Source organism: Schistocerca americana, chromosome 4 (genome assembly GCF_021461395.2).
Source record: "Schistocerca americana isolate TAMUIC-IGC-003095 chromosome 4, iqSchAmer2.1, whole genome shotgun sequence".
Lineage (NCBI taxonomy): Eukaryota > Metazoa > Arthropoda > Insecta > Orthoptera > Acrididae > Schistocerca > Schistocerca americana.
In genome coordinates, this window is record NC_060122.1 from 766,744,315 (window position 1) to 766,764,961 (window position 20,647).

Sequence of the window (20,647 nt, forward strand, 5' to 3'; positions counted from 1 at the left end):
GTTTCATAACTTGTCTTGTACCTCCTCTAGGCTTGATGGTATTTCATAATTTGTGTTGTTTATGTCTTAAGTTTAAAGTACGCCATTGTTTGGTAAATTAAAGACTGGCAAAACAGTGTTTTTATCATTGTAACTCCCCACGAGGCTTTATATTTATTCCTGGAGTAGAATGTAAACTGCTAGTTATACAATTTCTTGGCTTCACAGATAACCTTGTTAATTTTTTATACCATTTGAAAAGTCATGAGAAACTTACTGTCCTTAGTTTTGGAGTACACAAAGAATTGTGTGTTTTTTTTTTTTTAATTTTAGTAAGAGTTTTGTATTCCTTCTTACTATTTTTTGCAGTGCTGTGTGAAAATGTTAGATAACAGTATTGCAAAGTACGAATAAAAAAAATCTATGTTAGTCACCATAGAGCAAAATATTAGTGTACTTTAAGCTGTAGGGTCTAGTTTTGAAATGAAAATGTTAATTACAATAGCTCCATTTGTCCCCTCTGAACGACATGCTGCTGAGCTGCACAGAGGCATGTGATGCTCCAGTACACACAAAATTCCAGACAGGTTACAAAAACCATATGAACAGAGCAAATATCAAGAACAGGCTTCCACAGTCATTGTAACTGCACATGTGCAGTAATTCTTGCTTCCTGACACTCTTTGGCAAAACTCAAATGAACCTATTTCTATGTTGCGGGAAAATATTTTGAATGATAGTTTGAGAAGTGTTACTTTCAAAGTAAATTTAATTTAATGCAAGATGAATTATGTTTCATGTGAGGATATGTGATGAATTTCTTTAATCGCAGAGCATTTGACTCTCATTCAGAACTTAATACTTGAGGACCGCCATTTACAAAAATTTTGGACCCCGAAGACCAGCCATTTATGTCATTATTTAAAATTTTACTGGCAAACTTTCTTTTGGTGTATTTGAAGGGTACACATGTAGAAAAGGACTAATATTATTTGTGAAAGCTTAGCTTTACTTGTAGCAATACTATATGTAAAAAATAAAAACTGAACTCCATCCAGACAGGCCATGAAGGCCCAGCAGTACTGACCAACTGCTGTGTCATCCTCAGCCTAGAGGCGTCACTGGATGTGGATATGGAGGGGCATGCAGTCAGCACACCACTCTCCTGACCATATGTCAGTTTATGAGACCAGAGCCACTACTTCTCAATCAAGTAGCTCCTCAGTTTGCCTCACAAGGGCTGAGTGCACCCTGCTTGCCAACAGCACTAGGCAGACCGGATGGTCACCCATCTAAGTGCTAGCCCAGCCCGACAGTGCTGAACTTCGGTGAACTGACGGGAACCGGTGTTACCACTGCACCAAGGCTGTTGACATACTATATGTATATTAATTTAAATCATTAACTTTCCCAATTTGTGTGTTTGTGCTATTTAACAGTGATGTTGCTATTGGCTGACTACTTCAAGTGTCATATGCTCTGAATATCTACTGTCATTGGCTGGTAAGATTGCATGACATCATGAGCTCTGATTGGGTGACAAAAGCATGTCACAGTCTTTATTTCAGTGGTTCAGATACTAATGCTGTATTTGGTGGACCTTGTGTTTATACATCTGTAATAAGGAAATACACGGCGCGCATGTTGCTGTGCATCAAACATCTTTCCAAAACACATTGGTTTTTTGCCATGTTCCATTTCCTAAAGTACAGGGAAGTTCTATGCCAGTGTATAAAACCATTACCATTGAAAGGATTGATAAATTAACAGCTCTGAGGGAAAGTACACTGTCAGGAAACACAGAAAAAGTGTATTTTTAACTGAGAAATCTGGGAAAAATCCGGGATTTTTTTCTTCTTGTCCGTGTATACACCCTGTTTATAGATTTAATGTTCCAAAATGGGATTCCTATGAGGATTAGTTTACATTTTGGTCTTACATGAAAGAAATTTTTTTTTACAGTTAAAGAATAAATTGTAAATTGTAGTATGGAACATCTTAAATAAAATTTCATGGTTTCACAAATTTTGGTGACATTTGCTATTAACATTTGCTATTACCTGAATAAATTAAATATTGACAATATTATGAAAAGGATAGATTGCTACTCACCATATTGTGGAGATGTTGAGTCACAGATGGGCACAGCAAAAAGACTGTCAAACATATAAGCTTTCAGCCAAAAAGGCTTCGGCACGCGTGCGCATGCGCGCGCACATGCATGTGTGCATGCTGGTCTAAGTGCAATGAAGACCTTTTTGATGGAAAGCTTACTTGTTTGACAATCTCTTTGCTGCACATATCTGTTACTCAGCATCTCTCTGTATGGTGAGTAGCAACTTCCCTTCTCACAATATTATTACTTTCCATCCTGGATTTTCCATTGTTTTCAACTAAAAAAAAAAAAAATAAATAAAAAAAAAAAAAAAAATAAAATACTGGAAAGTTATAATGTTTTTGACAAACATTAATCTTCAAAATTACATCCTCACCTATTGTTTCCCGCTTTAAAGGGATATTAATAGGATACCTAAACTCTGGGAATTTTACTTTTATGTGTTAGGTGTGATGCAAATGTTGTTATTAATTGCAAAAAGTAAGTGGAATTATTGTTGCTGTAAAAGCTCCACTGTATGATGTGCTCTATCAGAAAACATGTATTGTTCATTTTACAACTAAACTGGTACTAATACTCCAGATCCAAAAGTGATATCTACATCTAAATAGATACTCCGCAAGCCCTGTACCATTACTTGTCATTTCCTGTTCTGTTTCTGTTCCACTCACAAATGGAGCGAGGGAGAAACAATTGTCTATATGCCTCCATATGAGCCCTATTTACTCATAGTTTATCTTTGTGGTCCTTATGTGCAATGCATGTTGGCTGCAGTAGAATCGTTTGGCAGTCAGCTTCAAACAGTTCATTTTCTGAAACTGTCCTAAATGTTGATGTTGATCATTTAACTCCCACTTCAGGATGGGAATCGTCAGATGACAGGAAATAACATGCTTGACTGTAGTATGTGAAAAATGACACCAATAGATTGCCTCCATCTATCAGTAGCAGTAGGCTCCTCCCCCCCCCTCCCCCATGAGCCATGGACCTTGCTGTTGGTGGGGAGGCTTGCGTGCCTCAACGACACAGATAGCCGTACCGTAGGTGCAACCACAACGAAGGGGTATCTGTTGAGAGGGCAGACAAATGTGTGGTTCCTGAAGAGGGGCAGCAGTCTTTTCAGTAGTTGAAGGGGCTACAGTCTGGATGATTGACTGATCTGGCCTTGTAAAACTGACCAAAATAGCCTTGCTGTTCTGGTACTGTGAATGGCTGAAAGCAAGGGGAAACTACAGCAGCTTTACTGTATGATTAAATGATGATGGCGTCCTCTTGGGTAAAATATTCTGGAGGTAAAATAGTCCCCCATTCGGATCTCCGGGCGGGGTCTACTCAAGAGGACATCGTTATCAGGAAAAAGAAAACTGGCGTTCTATGGATCGGAGCGTGGAATGTCAGATCCCTTAATCGGGCAGGTAGGTTAGAAAATTTAAAAAGGGGAATGGATAGGTTAAAGTTAAGTATAGTGGGAATTAGTGAAGTTTGGTGGCAGGAGGAACAAGACTTTGGTCCGGTGAATACAGGGCTATAAATACAAAATCAAATAGGGGTAATGCAGGAGTAGGTTTAATAATGAATAAAAAAAATAGGAGTACGGGTAAGCTACTATAAACAGCATAGTGAACGCATTATTGTGGCCAAGATAGACATGAAGCCCACACCTACTACAGTAGTACAAGTTTATATGCCAACTAGCTCTGCAGATGACGAAGAAATTGATGAAATGTCTGATGAGATAAAAGAAATTATTTAGGTAGTGAAGGGACACGTAAATTTAATAGTCATGGGTGACTGGAATTAGAGAGTAGGAAAAGGGAGAGAAGGAAACATAGTAGGTGAATATGGATTGGGGCTAGAAGGTTGTATACATGGAAGAACCCTGGAGATAGTAGAAGATATCAGATAGATTATGTAGTGGTAAGACAGAAATTTAGGAACCAGGTTTTAAATTGTAAGACATTTCCAGGGGCAGATGTCACAGTCTATTGGTTATGAACTGTAGATTGAAACTGAAGAAACTGCAAAAAGGTGGGAATTCAAGGAGATGGGACCTGGATAAACTGAAAGAACCAGAGGTTGTACAGGGTTTCAGGGAGAGCATAATAGAACAATTGACAGGAATGGGGGAAAGAAATACAGTAGAAGAAGAATGGGTAGCTTTGAGGGATGAAATAGTGAAGGCCGCAGAGGATCAAGTAGGTAAAAAGACGAGGGCTAGTAGAAACCCTTGGGTAGCAGAAGAAATATTGAATTTAATTGATGAAAGGAGGAAATATAAAAATGAAATAAATGAAGCAGGCAAAAAGGAATACAAACGTCTCAAAAATGAGATCGACAGGAAGTGCAAAATGGCTAAGCAGGGATGGCTAGAGGACAAAGGTAAGGCTGTAGAGGCTTATCTCACTAGAGGTAAGATAGATACTGCCTACAGGAAAATTAGAGAGACCTTTGGATAAAGGAGAACGACTTGCATGAATATCAAGAGCTTTGATGGAAACCCAGTTCTAGGAAACGAAGGCAAAGCAGAAAGGTGGAAACAGTATATAGAGGATCTATACAAGGGTGATGTACTTGAAGACAATATTATGGAAATGGAAGAGGATGTAGATGAAGATGAAACGGGAGATATGATACTGCGTGAAGAGTTTGACAGAGCACTGAAAGACCTGAGTCGAAACTAGGCCCCCGGTGTAGACAACATTCCATTAGACTTACTGACAGCCTTGGGAGAACCATTCCTGACAAAACTCTACCATCTGGTGAGCAAGATGTGTGAGACATGCGAAATACCCTCAGACTTCAAGAAGAATCTAATAATTCCAATCCCAAAGAAACCAGGTGTTGACAGATGTGAAAATTATCGAACTGTCAGTTTAATAAGTCACAGCTGCAAAATACTAATGCGAATTCTGTACAGATGAATGGAACAACTGATGGAAGCTGACCACGGGGAAGATCAGTTTGGATTCCGTAGAAATGTCGGACCAAAATGTCGGACCACGGAAGCAATACTGACCCTACGACTTATCTTAGAAGAAAGATTAAGGAAAGGCAAACCTACGTTTCTAGCATTTGTAGACTTAGAGAAAGCTTTTGACAATGTTGATTGGAATACTCTCTTTCAAATTCTAAAGGTGGCAGGGGTAAAATCCAGCGAGCGAAAGGCTATTTACAATTTGTACAGAAACCAGATGGCAGTTACAAGAGTTGAGGGGTATGAAAGGGAAGCAGTGGTTGGGAAGGGAGTGAGACAGGGTTGTAACCTATCCCCGATGTTATTCAATCTGTATATTGAGCAAGTAGTAAAGGAAACAAAAGAAAAGTTCGGAATAGGTATTAAAATCCATGGAGAAGAAATAAAAACTCTGAGGTTCGCCGATGACAACTTAATTCTGTCAGAGACCGGGAAGGACTTGGAAGAGCAGTTGAACGGAATGGACAGTGTCTTGAAAGGAGGGTATAAGATGAACATCATCAAAAGCAAAACGAGGCTAATGGAATGTAGTTGAATTAAGTTGGGTGATTCTGAGGGAATTAGATTAGGGAATGAGACGCTTAAAGTAGTATATGAGTTTTGTTATTTGGGGAGCAAAATAACTGATGATGGTCGATGTAGAGAGGATATAAAATGTAGACTGGCAATGGCAAGGAAAGCGTTTCTGAAGAAGAGAAATTTGTTAACATCGAGTATAGATTTAAATGTCAGGATGCCGTTTCTGAAGGTTTATGTATGCAGTGTAGCCGTGTATGGAAGTGAAACATGGACGATTATTAGTTTAGACAAGAAGAGAATAGACGCTTTCGAAATGTGGTGCTACAGAAGAATGCTGAAGATTGGGTGGGTGGATCACATAGCTAATGAGGAGGTATTGAATAGAACTGGGGAGAAGAGGAGCGTGTGGCACAACTTGACTAGAAGAAGGGATCGGTTGGTAGGACATGTTCTGAGACATCGAGGGATCACCAATTTAGTATTGGAGGGCAGCGTGGAGGGTAAAAATCGTAGAGGGAGACCAAGAGATGAATACACTAAGCAGATTCAGTAGGATGTAGGCTGCAGTAGGTACTGGGAGATGAAGAAGCTTGCACAGGATAGAGTAGCATCGAGAGTTGCATCAAACCAGTCTCAGGACTGAAGACCACAACAACAACAACATCAGTAAGCTATTGATGCAAATCCCAGTAAGGAATGTCTTGAATAGTGGGGTTATGGGCTCATGTGTAGTCTCAGCATCCTCTATAAGTTTCATGTCACATTTAATGATTTTCATATGGTTTTTGATCTGCACATGAAATCCTAAAGGCTCTTTTTGAAATTGCGTTCTTGATTGCTGTTTCTTAACATCTGATTTCCTTATTCCAATTCCGAATTGCCACTTACTAGCAATAATAAAAAATTATTATTATTATTATTAAAGTAAATTATTGAAAAATCTTGTGAAATCTTATAAATAAATTTTAATTGAAATGGCAGCAGACAAATACATGATGAGTCTTCTTTCAAATTTAATTCATAAACATTGAGTAGATCCGTGGAATAGATTCTTCAGATACTGATTTCGTACATATTGTGAGAGGACAATAAATGAAGGAATGGTAAGAGTACCCTCCTGTGCCATTGGCAGGGGAAGAGTGAGACATTAGTCCTCTGCACTTCAAGCATCTTTTGGAAAGTACTAATTCAGTAACTCATAAAATATTTAGATCCCTCTTTTATTGTTATTCATTGTTCATGAATTGAAACGTGATTACAGTGTGCTAGATTTGCTTGTAACAACATTCCCCCCTCCCATCTGTCACTCCCCTCCACATGTCTGCCAGTTGTTTCCCACATTTCAAAGGATTATATGTTTTATGGAGCCTCTTCATAAAAAATGTATTCAAAAAGTTCCCAGATTGTGGCAGTTTCAGAATCAGTCTTCCATATACTGAATCAAATATGAGAGCTACATCTATATACATACTCCACAAGCCACTGTGTCCTGCGTGCTGAGGGGTAACTTTTAGCACTACTAATAATCCTTTCCTGTCCCACATGCAGACAGAACAAGGGAAAAACGACTGTCTATATGCCTTTGTACTCGCCATAATTTCCCTCTTATTCATGATCCTTACACAGAATGTATGTTGATGGCAGAAACTCATTCTGCAGTCAGCTTCAAAAAGATCCATTTGATGAGATTCATTGTTTGATATTAGTTTTCATTTACTTTCATATCCTTCTGAAATTTTCTTTGTTAAATAGTGATGGCATTCTAGATCATCTTAGTTGAGTCTGCTCTTGAGCTCTTGTACAGTATTTTCAGTTTGGTAAGAGGAATTAGTCAGAAGGAGACACATCCAGTGAATAATGGGGATGGTGTGATGTTAAGATTTCCTTTTCAGTAGGAAACTGGCGTGACTCACTGGTCGGATGAGCTGAGATGTGCTGTAACTCTTGTTCATTTTCACTGAGAACAGCAATGACATTAGCGAAACGTATCATTGATGAGCTTTCACTACAAAATTTAATTCCCCTGTTGATCCCTTCTTTTCTTTTCATCATTGCTTCTTCAAAGTGTAAATTGAGCAGAAGGGGTTAAAGACTGCAATCGTATATTGTACTCTTCGTAATCCAAGCAGTTCATTCTTGTCTTCCAATCTCTTTGTTTGCTATTGGTTCTTGTATATATTGTCTATTATATCTTTCCTTATAACTTGCTCAGATTTTTCTCAGAATTTCAAACGTCTTGCATGAATTAACATTGTCAATCACTTTTTCCAGGCCGACAAATTGTATGAATGTATCTTGATTTTCTTTGCCCCCCCCCCCCCCCCCCCAAAGTCTTGCTTGCATTATCAATTGGAATGTCGGAACTGCCTCTCTGATTGATGCTCTTTGATTTTGGAAAGCCAGACTGATTGTCTTCTAACATATCCTCAAATTTCTTTTGCATATTATTATTGTCAGCAACTTGGATGCCTGAACCATTAAGCTGGTTGTGTAATAGTTGTCGCACTTACCTGCCTTTGCTTTCTTCAGGATTGGTTAGATTATATTTTTCTTGGAAGTCTGATGGTATGTCTCCAGTCCCATATATTCTTCACACCAACTTGAATGATTGATTGGTTGCCATATTCCTATATGATTTCAGAAATTATGAAGGAATATTTGCTATTCCTTCTGCCTTTTTTGATTAAAAGTCTTTCAAAGCTCTGTTTCAAAACACATTTGAATTGAAATTTACCTCACTCTGTCAGGAGTTTCTGGTTATTTCCCAGGATTACCTTTGCAAAAATACCAGATTCATTTCACAGAGCCGAGGCTTGGTCTTGTATGTGTACTTTTTGGCTCATCAGCTGAGAGAGAGGTTGGACTCATTGACTGTTAATAATCTTTCTAGCTCCACTCTATAATGTACTACCCCTTCCCTTCTCTGCAAGAGTGGAAAGTCTCTCTGGCAATGCCCATTGTGCCCCGGGAACCACTTCATCACTCGTCAAGAAACGTATTAATTTGTGACGTACATAACATGGCAGAATAGTCACTTTGCAATTGCTAGATATGCAAGATTCTTTATTAGATAGCAAGGAAGTGGTGAACTATGATCACACTTGAGAAATGTTCAATGCTAAGGCAATTTCTCAACACTTTCGTGGCTACCCTTGAGAAGTTGTCAATGATGCTGTGCTTTCAGAGCGACTGTGCAGAAATACTGTACAATGAGGCGTTGAGTCGCAGCAGTTAAAATCGTTTGTCTTATATACATGCAAGGAAGGATTTGAAATTGTCCTTTCTACATTGGTATCAAATGCACTACCTTCATTAATTTTTACTGTAGTAGTAGTATTATTAGTAGTAGCAGTAGAAGATTTCTCAGAAGACGAAAAGAGAAATGCTATAACCTGCTATACCCAGAAACTACTTACATACATTTACTTATTGTAGAAAGAAAAAAATTATCTGAATGCATTTTTACTCCCCCTTACCGCATTATCATTGATTTTTGTTTAGAAATATGATTTTATTAACCATTTGGCCCTTTAGGCTGCTTCTTTGTTTATAAATAGTCCTGTTACAGAAAATATTCTCTCACTGGGAGCAGAAGCTGCAGGTATTGTGGGGTACTGTTCTGCCATGACAGCTAGACCTGGGTAACAATTCTCATTTTTCATCCAGCACTGTGTAGGATTCTTCATGCGTTGTAGGTATGGTTCTTCCAAATATTGTTGGATGTCCGAGTCAGTACTATCATGGCTGCTTTTCATTAGGTTTTTATTGGAAATTTCTTCATTGAAAGAAGCCCTGGCAATTGATTGGAAATGTTACTTGTGCCTAGTGTCGTTAGTGGGTGAATGAGTAGATCCTGAGGTACCTATTATGTGTGTGTGCTCTGGAATGAGGCTTACAACAGCATTTTTTGAATGAGTGGGATTCATAAATGATAACATTTTGAATCTTAGCTCGAGTACAGTAGTAACTGCATTTACTCAGTTTGTTTCTATTAATTCTAATGTATTTATTAGTGAGTGGTGCAGATATTTCTGTAACTTTTGTGCCATTAAGGTAGCTCCTTTTCCTTTGCATAGGGTTAGGAGTAGCTGTCAGAGTTCCGGAATAGCTTTTGAAAGAGAGATATAGTTTTAAAATGTTACGTGTTAGGGATTCAAATGGCTCCAGTACACATTTGTTCAGAATTTGCCATTCCTCAAGTGTCAGGTTGTGAACAACTGAACACTAAGGTGATAAAGAGGTTGCAAAGCATTCCTTTTTCCCTAGTAGGTGTTGTAGCGTATAAAATGGACTGTTCCCCCATCAGGTTTTTGTTCCCTAAGTTACTTTATTTAAAAGTTTTTCATTAGATCCAGGATTGTGTGGAGTTCTTCATTATCAATGCAACTGACCATTTTTTTAAAAATCTTTTTCCGTGTAACACAGGGATCACTGTTGTTGTTAAAAGAACTTCTCACAACTAAATTGATAGTGTGGGCTAAAGAAGACACCTGGTCTGCCACTTTGAATAAGCTCTATGGTGACCATCCTTTTGCTGGCAGTGTCAGTTATGATGCTTACAGCTTTGTTTTTTATGTTTCATACTAAAACCACTTTGTCTAAAGCCTCACTAATATTAGAGCTGTATGCTTTTCTGGGAAACTGTACGTCTCAAAGCTAAAGCTTTCAGGCACCAGTTACCGTTAATGAAATGACCGGTTACTCAACATATGCCTTGCAGTTCAGTGAAGCCCAGATATTGGTCATTGACCCTTTCAGACCTGAATTTTTTCTAAAGAAAGGAAAAAATTTTCTTTCTATGGGAATGCCCTTAGGTAATTTTTTTATGATTTTTAATGCAAGACTGAAACAAAAATAGGTAACCATTCTCAAAACATACTTTGTAAACGTTGTTCCATTTTATTGATTAAAATAACTAATTACAAAATATTGCCTATTGTAATAAATAGTAAAATATCATTCAACAATTACGATGCAAAAGAACAATGACAATTTTCAGTTATACAGTGGAATACAGCAAACCACGTATCCTGGTGGTTATGAGCAGCTGCCCACTGCCACACTGCCTTCTGATATTTTCATGATAATGCTCCACAGTTGGCAGCATTTGCACGTGATGAAGAGGTTGAACATTCGCAGGTGTGTACCTCAGGTTCCCATTGGGAAAAAATACTTCTATTGCAACTGAATGTACACAATTGTAGCCAGAGGATCTGAAAGGGTTAAAGAAACACAGATAGTCTGTCACTTCCAAGATTACAGTCCCTTTCTCTCTATGGTCATTTTCTTCAATTACATGGCACATGTTTTTTTTTTTAATCAAATATTTTCAATCTAACAGTGCAACAGGGTGTCAAAACCAGTGTCCTCTATCTCTGAGAGTTGCTGAAAATTGTCCGTTATTGTGGCCATCAGTGCTGCATCTTCTTCTTGCTGCCATTTACTGCCCTTTTGATGAGAAACATTATATTTAGTTAGATCAGTGCTTATGCAAGAAGGTACATTTTGCTTGAGAACTAGTCTAGTAAAATTACATATCATAACATGCAAAAGCTTGGATAGTTTTGGCATAGGGGTATGTTAAATGATATTGGGTCCAATTTAAAATTCGAAGTTTACTGACAATGGTGGATTGCTTTGGGCACTATCCGACCTTTTCCACAGCATTGGGTTTTTGTGTATTTGAATGAACAACACACATACCTCTGTATTTTCTTTTGAATAAATCCAAAAGAAAAGAGACCACACAGCTAAAAGTATGTTACCTTTACTCATTCTATTGTTTATGTCCACCCAGAAATTTTCATTGTCATATTAATGTTACCTTCTCCTTTTTTTCTTTATATGATAAGATGATGTTTTAGGTATTAATTTTTTGCTTGCTGCCAATCACCAGGTTCTCTACACTTTTAAGTCTTTATACCTGTACTAGTTTTTCATAGATCTTGGTAATTAAGAGGTGAGGGATCCATTTACTTTGATTTATTCCCATTGAAAATTTTGCCGATTGTCAAGGGCCTTTTAACATGCTGTGCTGTGGTACTCATTAAACTAGTGTTGCTACAATTGATCAGCGTGATCAGATGTTGCTCATAGTCATTTTGTTTTTCAGTAAATCTTATATATTTGTATGTTCACAGGTCAGGATTTTTTGCAGCAGCGAGTTTCATGTCGTTCCAGCAATGCCGTTTCAATTTTGGTGCAACTCCATACCGCTTCCCACCAAAGGATCGCAACTTTCAGAGCTTTAACATGCATGCCACTCTTGATCCTGCAGACAAGGTTGTCCTGCCCAGGTATATTAAGCCATTAATGGTGTTATATAGAAAGTCAATAATTTATTTCAGTTATGATTCTTTTTCATAATGTCCAAATAAAGAGAAAAGAAGTTAGCATGCAAATCAGCAGTGGATTGAAAGAAATGGCAAATCCAGTAGCTTTGAGGTTGCTGGGTGTGTATATATATGTATAGTTAGGCTATAAATTGGTGGTGGTGGTGGTGGTGGTGGTGGTGATAGTAGTAGTAGTAGTAGTAGTAGTAGAAGAAGACCACCTATAGTATTTTAAGCGGCAGCAGGAAAACATACATATAAAAAATGTTTTACATACACAAGCTTTTGGAGCCAGTGGCTCCAGGGTTGAAGGGGAAGGGGGAAGGAAGAGGGGCGAAGGAAAAGGACTGGAGAGCTTTACAAAAACGGGTAGAATTTAGAAAAGGCCACCCAGAACCCCAGGTCATGGAAGACTAACCATCTGGTAAGTTTCCCCTGACTGAGGTTCTGGGCAAATTTCCTAAACTTACCCCTTTTCGTAGACTTCTCTTGTCTTTTTCCTTTACTCCTCTCCTTCCCCTTCAACACTTCTGCTGGAAGAAGGAGCCACTCACTCCAAAAACTTGCATATGTAAAACCTTTTCTTTTATGTTTGTTATCCTGCTGCCACTTAGTGAGAAGATTTTTTATCTATCCAATTACATTAAATTGTAAAAAATGTATTATTTTTGTTGTTATAATAGATATTTTATGTATAATATATTTCATGATATCTGAACAAAACAAAACAAAAATTGTGAAATTGTGTGCCGAAAGTAAGAAATAAGGCAGCTTAAAGAAACATTTGATGCCCCTCATTTGCTGTACATGATTTTGAGCATAATTCAGGGGCATTTCAAATGTTTCTCTATTTTAGTTCATATTTTTAAATGAAGTAGTGCACGAAACATTATACCTTTTATAAAACGATGGAAAATCCAGGATGGAATGTAACAATATTATGAAAAGGATAGTTGCTACTCGCCATATAGTGGAAATGCTGATTCGCAGATAAGCACAACAAAAAGACTGCCACAAAGATGAGTGTGGCTTCAGCAGACTGTGTGCGTGTGTGTGTGTGTGTGTGTGTGTGTGTACGCACGCACGCGCGCGCCTGTTGTATGTTTTTGACAAAGGCCTTGTTGCAAAAACGCTCTACCGACTGAGCTATCCAGGCCCACGCACAAGCATTATCGTACAGCTGCATGGTGTGCGAGTGATGACAGTCTTTTTGTTGTGCCTATCTGCGACTCAGCCTCTCTGCTGTATGTGAGTAGCAACTGTCCTTTACATAATATTATAAACCTTTTATAAATTTTGTGGCATAATGTAAATTCCAGGATGGAAAAATACATACAATAAGGGAAGGGCAATCACTTACTATGTAGAGGATTGCTGGATGGTGCATGTAGTAGAAAAAGTTAACTGTAGCTTTTGAACTCTTGATCTTTTTCTGGTAAGAGTACAATCATGTGCTGCCACCGCCCCCCCCCCCCCCCCCCCCCACACCCACCCACCCACCCACACACAGTAGCTGAGAGACTCATGCTGCTACTGTGAGCATGTGTAAAGGTATCTGTGTGATTGTGTGTTCACATAAGCTAGTTTTAGCTGTTTCCTACTGTGTCTCTCTGTGTGCCACATACCAATCATCTGTAGGTAAGTGGTTGCCTTCCTCTCATTTTATGCATATTAAAGAAAATAGCATTTTGTGAGGTACATGCTTTTCTTGAAATATCTTCAAAGAAAGCCCTCAAACTACTGAAATATCAGACTTCTTTCGGAAGTGGTAAATTGCCACAAATATTCAATTTTTAACAAATGTTATGACAAAAAATGCCGTTCTTCATAATCCTAACATAATGTTGCATAAACTACTTTAAGACTGTTTCGTAAGATGTTCAGTAACATTATGTATACCTGTTTTGTAATTACTTTATAGAAATACAGTTTTGCAAGAAATTAAAATAGCCTGCTCTAATAACTACTTAAACACTTTGGCATATTGTTACTGTGTGAATTATTTCTTCCTCAGTTTTTGTTTAAGTTGGTCTCCACAGTTCATAAGTAGTCATTATGTAGTGGTTATCTCAGCAGCCCCAACAATGGGTGTCAGATTATACAGAGGAACTTTGCAGTCCTATCAGCTATTTCAATGATTGCATGTAGTCAGATCAGTCAGAGGGGGCTTAGTGAGCATAATGCTGGTACAAGAAAATGGTCATCAATGGCATAAAGCTAATCAAGAAAGCTGGGAGAGTATTGTGAAGTCAGAAAGATGATGTAAGCTGCAGTCCTAAAAGTACATTCCAAGTAAAATAACAAAAGATGACAAAGATTCATGCTGGTGTAATGGCACCATTTATGAATAGTGAAAAAAATGGAGACCAGCACAATCTTGGTACAGAAGAGATTGCACACATAACTAATAGACAAAAGTTAATGATAACTCCCGCATCAGTAAAGAAGGGCCATAGATGAAGCTTGGAATAATTTTCATAGTCAGGTCTTGGCAAAACATTTGTCAGAACGTCTTAGGAAGTTCTGATCATACTTAATCAACAAACTAATCCAAACCTTCCATTCAGTATGTCAAAACTGAAGACCCAGACAGAAAGCAGAAATTTTAAACTCCGCATGCAAAAATATATTTACATGAACGAATACTACTGTGCAAATGTTCAACAGCTGCACAAAATCACAAATTAAATACACTAATGTTAGCACATCTAGTATTGAAAATCAATTAATGTACTTAAAGTGAACATGGCACCAGACCCCGACAGTTTCCAATTAAACTTTACATTGGATATGTCATGGAATTAATTCTTTTTCTAGCACATGTTCATTAAGAATTGTTTACCCATTGAATGGTGCGATGTGACTAAAAACAATTGCAGGTCATTATCATTTACAAAATGGGTAATAGTTTAGATGCACAGCATGTTGTTGTTGTTGTTGTTGTTGTTGTTGTGGTCTTCAGTCCAGAGACTGGTTTGATGCAGCTCTCCATGCTACTCTATCCTGTGCAAGCTTCTTTATCTCCCAGAACCTACTGCAACCTACATCCTTCTGAATCTGCTTAGGGTATTCATCTCTTGGTCTCCCTCTACGATTTTTACCCTCCATGCTACCATCCAATACTAAATTGGTAAATGGAAATGTCGTGTGGCTAGGGCCTCCCGTCGGGTAGACCGTTCGCCTGGTGCAGGTCTTTCGATTTGACGCCACTTCGGCGACCTGCGCGTCGATGGGGATGAAATGATGATGATTAGGACAACACAACACCCAGTCCCTGAGCGGAGAAAATTTCCGACCTAGCCGGGAATCGAACCCGGGCCCTTAGGATTGACAGTCTGTCACGCTGACCACTGAGCTACCAGGGCGGACACTAAATTGGTGATCCCTTGATGCCTCAGAACATGTCCTACCAACCGATCCCTTCTTCTAGTCCAGTTGTGCAACAAATTTCTCTTTTCCGTAATTCTGTTCAATACCTCCTCATTAGTTATGTGATCTACCCATCTAATCTCCAGCATTCTTCTGTAGCACCACATTTCGAAAGCTTCTATTCTCTTCTTGACCAAACTATTTATTGTCCACATTTCGCTTTCATACATGGCTACACTCCACACAAGTACTTTCAGAAAAGACTTCCTGACACTTAAATCTATACTCGATGTTAACAAATTTCTCTTCTTCAGAAACACTTTCTTTGCCATTGCCAGTCTACATTTTATATCCTCTCTACTTGGACCATCATCAGTTATTTTGCTCCCCAAATAGCAAAATTCATCTACTGCTTTAAGTGTCTCATTTCCTAATCTAATTCCCTCAGCTTCACCTGATTTAGTTAGACTAAGTTCCATTATCCTTGTTTTGCTTTTGTTGATGTTCTTATATCCTCCTTTCAAGACACTGTCCATTCCGTTCAACTGCACTTTCAGGTCCTTTGCTGTCTTTGATAGAATTATAATGTCATCGGCGAACCTCGAAGTTTTTATTTCTTCCCCATGGATTTTAATTCCTACTCCGATATTTTCTTTTGTTTTCTTTACTGCTTGCTCAAAATAACGATTGAATAATATCGGGGATATTCTACAACCCTGTCTCGCTCCCTTCCCAACCACTGCTTCCCTTTCATGCCCGTCAACTCTTAAAACTGCCATCTGGTTTCTGTACATATTGTAAATAGCTTTTCGCTCCCTGTATTTCACTCCTGCCATCTTCAGAATTTGAAAGAGGGTATTCCAGTCAACATTGTCAAAAGCTATCTCTAAGTCTACAAATGCTAGAAACGTAGCTTTGCCTTTCCTTAATCTATCTTCTCAGATAAGTTGTAGGGTCAGTATTGCCTCACGTGTTCCAACATTTCTACAGAACCCAAACTGACCTTGCACAAGGTCGGCTTCTACCAGTTTTTCCATTCGTCTGTAAAGAATTCATGTTAGTATTTTGCAGCCATAACTTATTAAACAGATGGTTCAGTAATTTTCACATCTGTCAACACCTGCTTTCTTTGGGATTGGAATTATTATATTCTTCTTGAAGCCTGGGGGAATTTCACCTGTCTCATACATCTTGCTCACCAGGTGGTAGAGTTTTGTCAGGGATGGTTCTCCCAAGACTGTAAGTAGTTCTAATGGAATGTTGTCTACTCCTGAGGCCTCGTTTCTACTTAGGTCTTTCAGTGCTCCGTCAAATTCTTCACACAGTATCATACCTCCCATTTCATCTTCATCTAAATCCTCTTCCATTTCCATAATATTGCCCTCAAGTACATCACCCTTGTATAGACCCTCTATATACTCCTTCCACCTTTCTGCTTTCTCTTCTTTGCTTAGAACTGGGTTTCCATCTGAGCTCTCGATATTCATACAAGTGGTTCTCTTTTCTCCAAAGGTCTCTTTAATTTTCCTGTGGGCAGTATCTATCTTACCCCTAGTGAGATATGCCTCTGCATCCTTACCTTTGTCCTCTAGCCATCCCTGCTTAGCCATTTTGCACTTCCTGTCGATCACGTTTTTGAGACGTTTGTATTCCTTTTTGCCTGCTTCATTTACTGCATTTTTATATTTTCTCCTTTCATCAATTAAATTCAATATCTCTTCTGTTACCCAAGGATTTCTATTAGCCCTCGTCTTTTTACCTACTTGATCCTGTGCTGCCTTCACTATTTCATCTCTCAAAGCTACCCATTCTTCTTCTACTGTATTTCTTTCCCCCATTCGTGTCAGTCGTTCCCTAATGCTCTCCCTGAAACTCTCTACAACCTCTGGTTCTCTCGGTTTATCCAGGTCCCATCTACTTAAATTCCCACCTTTTTGCAGTTCCTGCAGTTTCTTCAGTTTTAATCGAGAGTCCATAACCAATAGGTTGTGGTCAGAGTCCAAATCTGCTCCTGGAAATGTCTTACATTTTAAAACCTGGTTCCTAATCTGTCTTACCATTACATAAACTATCTGAAACCTTCCAGTATCTCCAGGCCTCTTTCATCGTTCTTGAACCAAGTGTTAGCTGTGATTAAGTTATGCTCTGTGCAAAATTCTACCAGGTGGCTTCCTCTTTCATTTCTTACCCTCATTCCATATTCACCTACTATGTTTCCTTCTCTTCCTTTTCCTACTGTTGAATTCGTCACCCATGACTATTAAATTTTCATCTTCCTTCACTATCTGAATAACTTCTTTATCTCATCATGCATTTCATCTGTCTCTTCGTCATCTGCGGAACTAGTGGGCATATAAACTTGTACTACTGTGGCAGGCGTGGAATTCGTGTCTATCTTGGCCACAATAATACGTTCACTATGCTGTTTGTAGTAGCTTACCCACTCTCCTATTTCTTTTATTCATTATTAAACCTACTCCTACATTACCCCTGTTTGATTTTGTATTTATAACCCTGTATTCACCTGAACAGAAGTCTTGTTCCTCCTGCCACCGAACTTCACTAATTCCCACTATATCTAACTGTAACCTATACATCTCCCTTTTTAAATTTTCTAACCTACCTGCCCGATTAAGGGATCTGACATTCCACGCTTCGATCCGTAGAACGCCAGTTTTCTTTCTCCTGATGACGTCGTTCTCAGTAGTCCCCACCCGGAAATCGGAATGGGGGACTATTTTACCTCCGGAATATTTTACCCAAGAGGACGCCATCATCATTTAACCATACAGTAAAGCTGCATGCCCTTCGGAAAAATTACGGCCGTAGTTTCCCCTTGCTTTTAGCCGTTCGCAGTACCAACACAGCAAGGCCGTTTTGGTTAGTGTTACAAGGCCAGATCAGTCAATCATCCAGACTGTTGCCCTTGCAAGTACTGAAATGGATGCTGCCCCTCTTCAGGAACCACACGTTTGTCTGGCCTCTCAACAGATACCCCTCCGTTGTGGCTGCACCTACGGTACGGCTATCTGTATTGCTTAGGCACACAGGCCTCCCCACGAACGGCAAGGTCCATGGTTAATTATAGGTAGATATCACTAAATTCTGCCCATTCCAGAATCCCAGAGGTTATTGTAAGCTCAGCGATTATGGTGTTCCTGAGGAAATATAGCTTCTCTCAAAGAATCAGCATGGATTCACACACATAAAACTCGTGTGGAACTCAGCTTGCTATTTATTCATTAATGACATAGTGCAATCAATAGATGCAGATGAGCAGGTAGGTAGATTCCCAAAGGTGTTCAACACTGTATCACATGATCAACCATCAACCAAGTCACTGCCTTATGGAGTATCTTCGCAAATAGGTTACCCTGAAGAGTAATTTATTAATAGAACTCAATATGTTCTACTGGAATGCAGATGTTCCACAAAAACAAAAGTAACTTCAGGTGTGCCCCTGAAACATGCAACAGGTCCTCTAATGTTCTTGGTAACCATAGATGATTTATTGAATTGGATTAGAAGTGCCATACGATCATTTGCTGATGATGCAATTTTGTACAGGAAAGTATTGTTGTCAGTTGACTGTAAGAAAATGCAGAAAGACTTGGACAAAATTTCCACTTGGTGTCATGAATGGCAGCTTTTTCAGATATGAATAAATGTAAGAAAATACTTATAACCAGAAGGAAGAACCAATAGTATTTGATTACAAGATTAGTGGTGAACATACTAACCATGTTACATTGCTTAAGTATTTATGGGTAATAATAAGAAGCAGTGTAAAATGGGACAATCATGTGAACTCAGTATTGGAGAAAGTGAAGTCATAGATTTGTTGGAAGGGTTCTGAGAAAATGCAATGCATCTCTAAAGGAAATAGCATGTTTTTGAGTCATCAGTCTTCTGACTGGTTTGATGCAGCACGCCATGAATTCCTCTCCTGTGCCAGTCTCTCCATCTCAGAGTAGCACTTGCAACCTACATCCTCAATTGTTTGCTGGGTGTATTCCAGTGTCTGTTTTCCTTTACAGTTTTTATCCTCTACAGTTCCCTGTAGCACCCTTATTAGACCACTTAATTTCCAACATTCGTCTGTAGGAGGAAATAGCATATAAGACACTAGTACAACTGATTGTTCCTGCACTTGGAGTGCTTATCAAGTAGGCATGACAAAAAATTCACAACCATGCTACTAGATCATAACAGCTCGATATAGCCCATATGAAAGTATAACGGAAGTGGGACTCATTGTATCTCACAGAACCCTATTGGGCAGATTCAAATAACCTGTAATTGAAGAAGGCTGTGCAAACACTATGCTGCCACCACAGATTATTTCACATAGAGGTCATAGAGAAAGATAAGTGAGATTAGGGTGCATACAGAGGCATACACTATATGAATATTAATATGGACACCCCTATGTAATGCAGAATTGACCACTAAATGTCACAAGAGGTGTACCTATCAGTATATGTGAGGGCGTGTCAAATGAAAACCGAACACGTGCTATAACGGGACCATGGAAGAGTTCCATTCAAAACTAGTCACCACATGTGATAAGACATTTATACCACTGGGCGAAGAATGCAATTGGCCATTGATGGAACCACAATCATGCCCAGTCTTGCACTTCCACATCTGACTGCGATCGGCAACAATGAATCTTTTCCTTCAGGTTACCAAAAAATGTGAAAATCACTTGGTGAAAGATCTGGGGTGTACGAGGATGTTGTAGTGTTTCCCGACCAAATTGCTGAAGCATAGTCTTCTACGATAAGCAGTGTCGGCGTGGGCGTTGTTGGCTTCAGGATGATTCCTTCTGATAACATTCCAGGGTGTTTTGATGCTGCATCGCAGTTTCTGAAAAGTGTATTCATAATGGTGCATATTGATTGTGGTTCCGTAGTCATAGAACTCGACCAGCACAGGCTCTCTATAGTTGGAGGTCATCATGACCTTACTGGAATTTGTGTGCATGGTTTTGGATTTCTTTGGCGGAGGAGATGCATGATCTTTCCACTGTTGGGTTTGCGGTTTGCCCTCAGGCTCAAAAAAAGTCAGAATACGCAGGAATGCTGTCGGACAGAATCATCCTGTTGCATGATAATGTCCTCCTCCCCACACTGCCAATTGGTCAAAGGCTACACTTTAGCAATTTGGGAAACACTGCAGCATCCTCCGTACAGCCCGGATAATTCACCATGTCATTTTCACATCTTCTGTGATCTGAAGAAAAACACGCATCGACATCGGTCGCAGTCAGACAAGGAAGTGCAAGAGTCAGTGCAGTTATGGATCTCTCAGTAACTGACCACATTCTAAAAAACAGGAATAGATTTTCACTCTGCA

The 20,647-nt window shown here is 39.0% G+C and overlaps 1 protein-coding gene across 1 annotated transcript in view; it reads left to right on the forward strand.

Moving 5' to 3' along the window:
* Positions 1 to 20,647, forward strand: part of LOC124612859 (RING finger and SPRY domain-containing protein 1-like) — a 145,709-nt gene that overhangs the window by 93,474 nt on the left and 31,588 nt on the right. Inside the window, exon 9 of the mRNA XM_047141289.1 lies at positions 11,729 to 11,884. Coding sequence (XP_046997245.1) covers positions 11,729 to 11,884 — 156 coding nt within the window. The remainder of the gene's footprint in view (positions 1 to 11,728; positions 11,885 to 20,647) is intronic.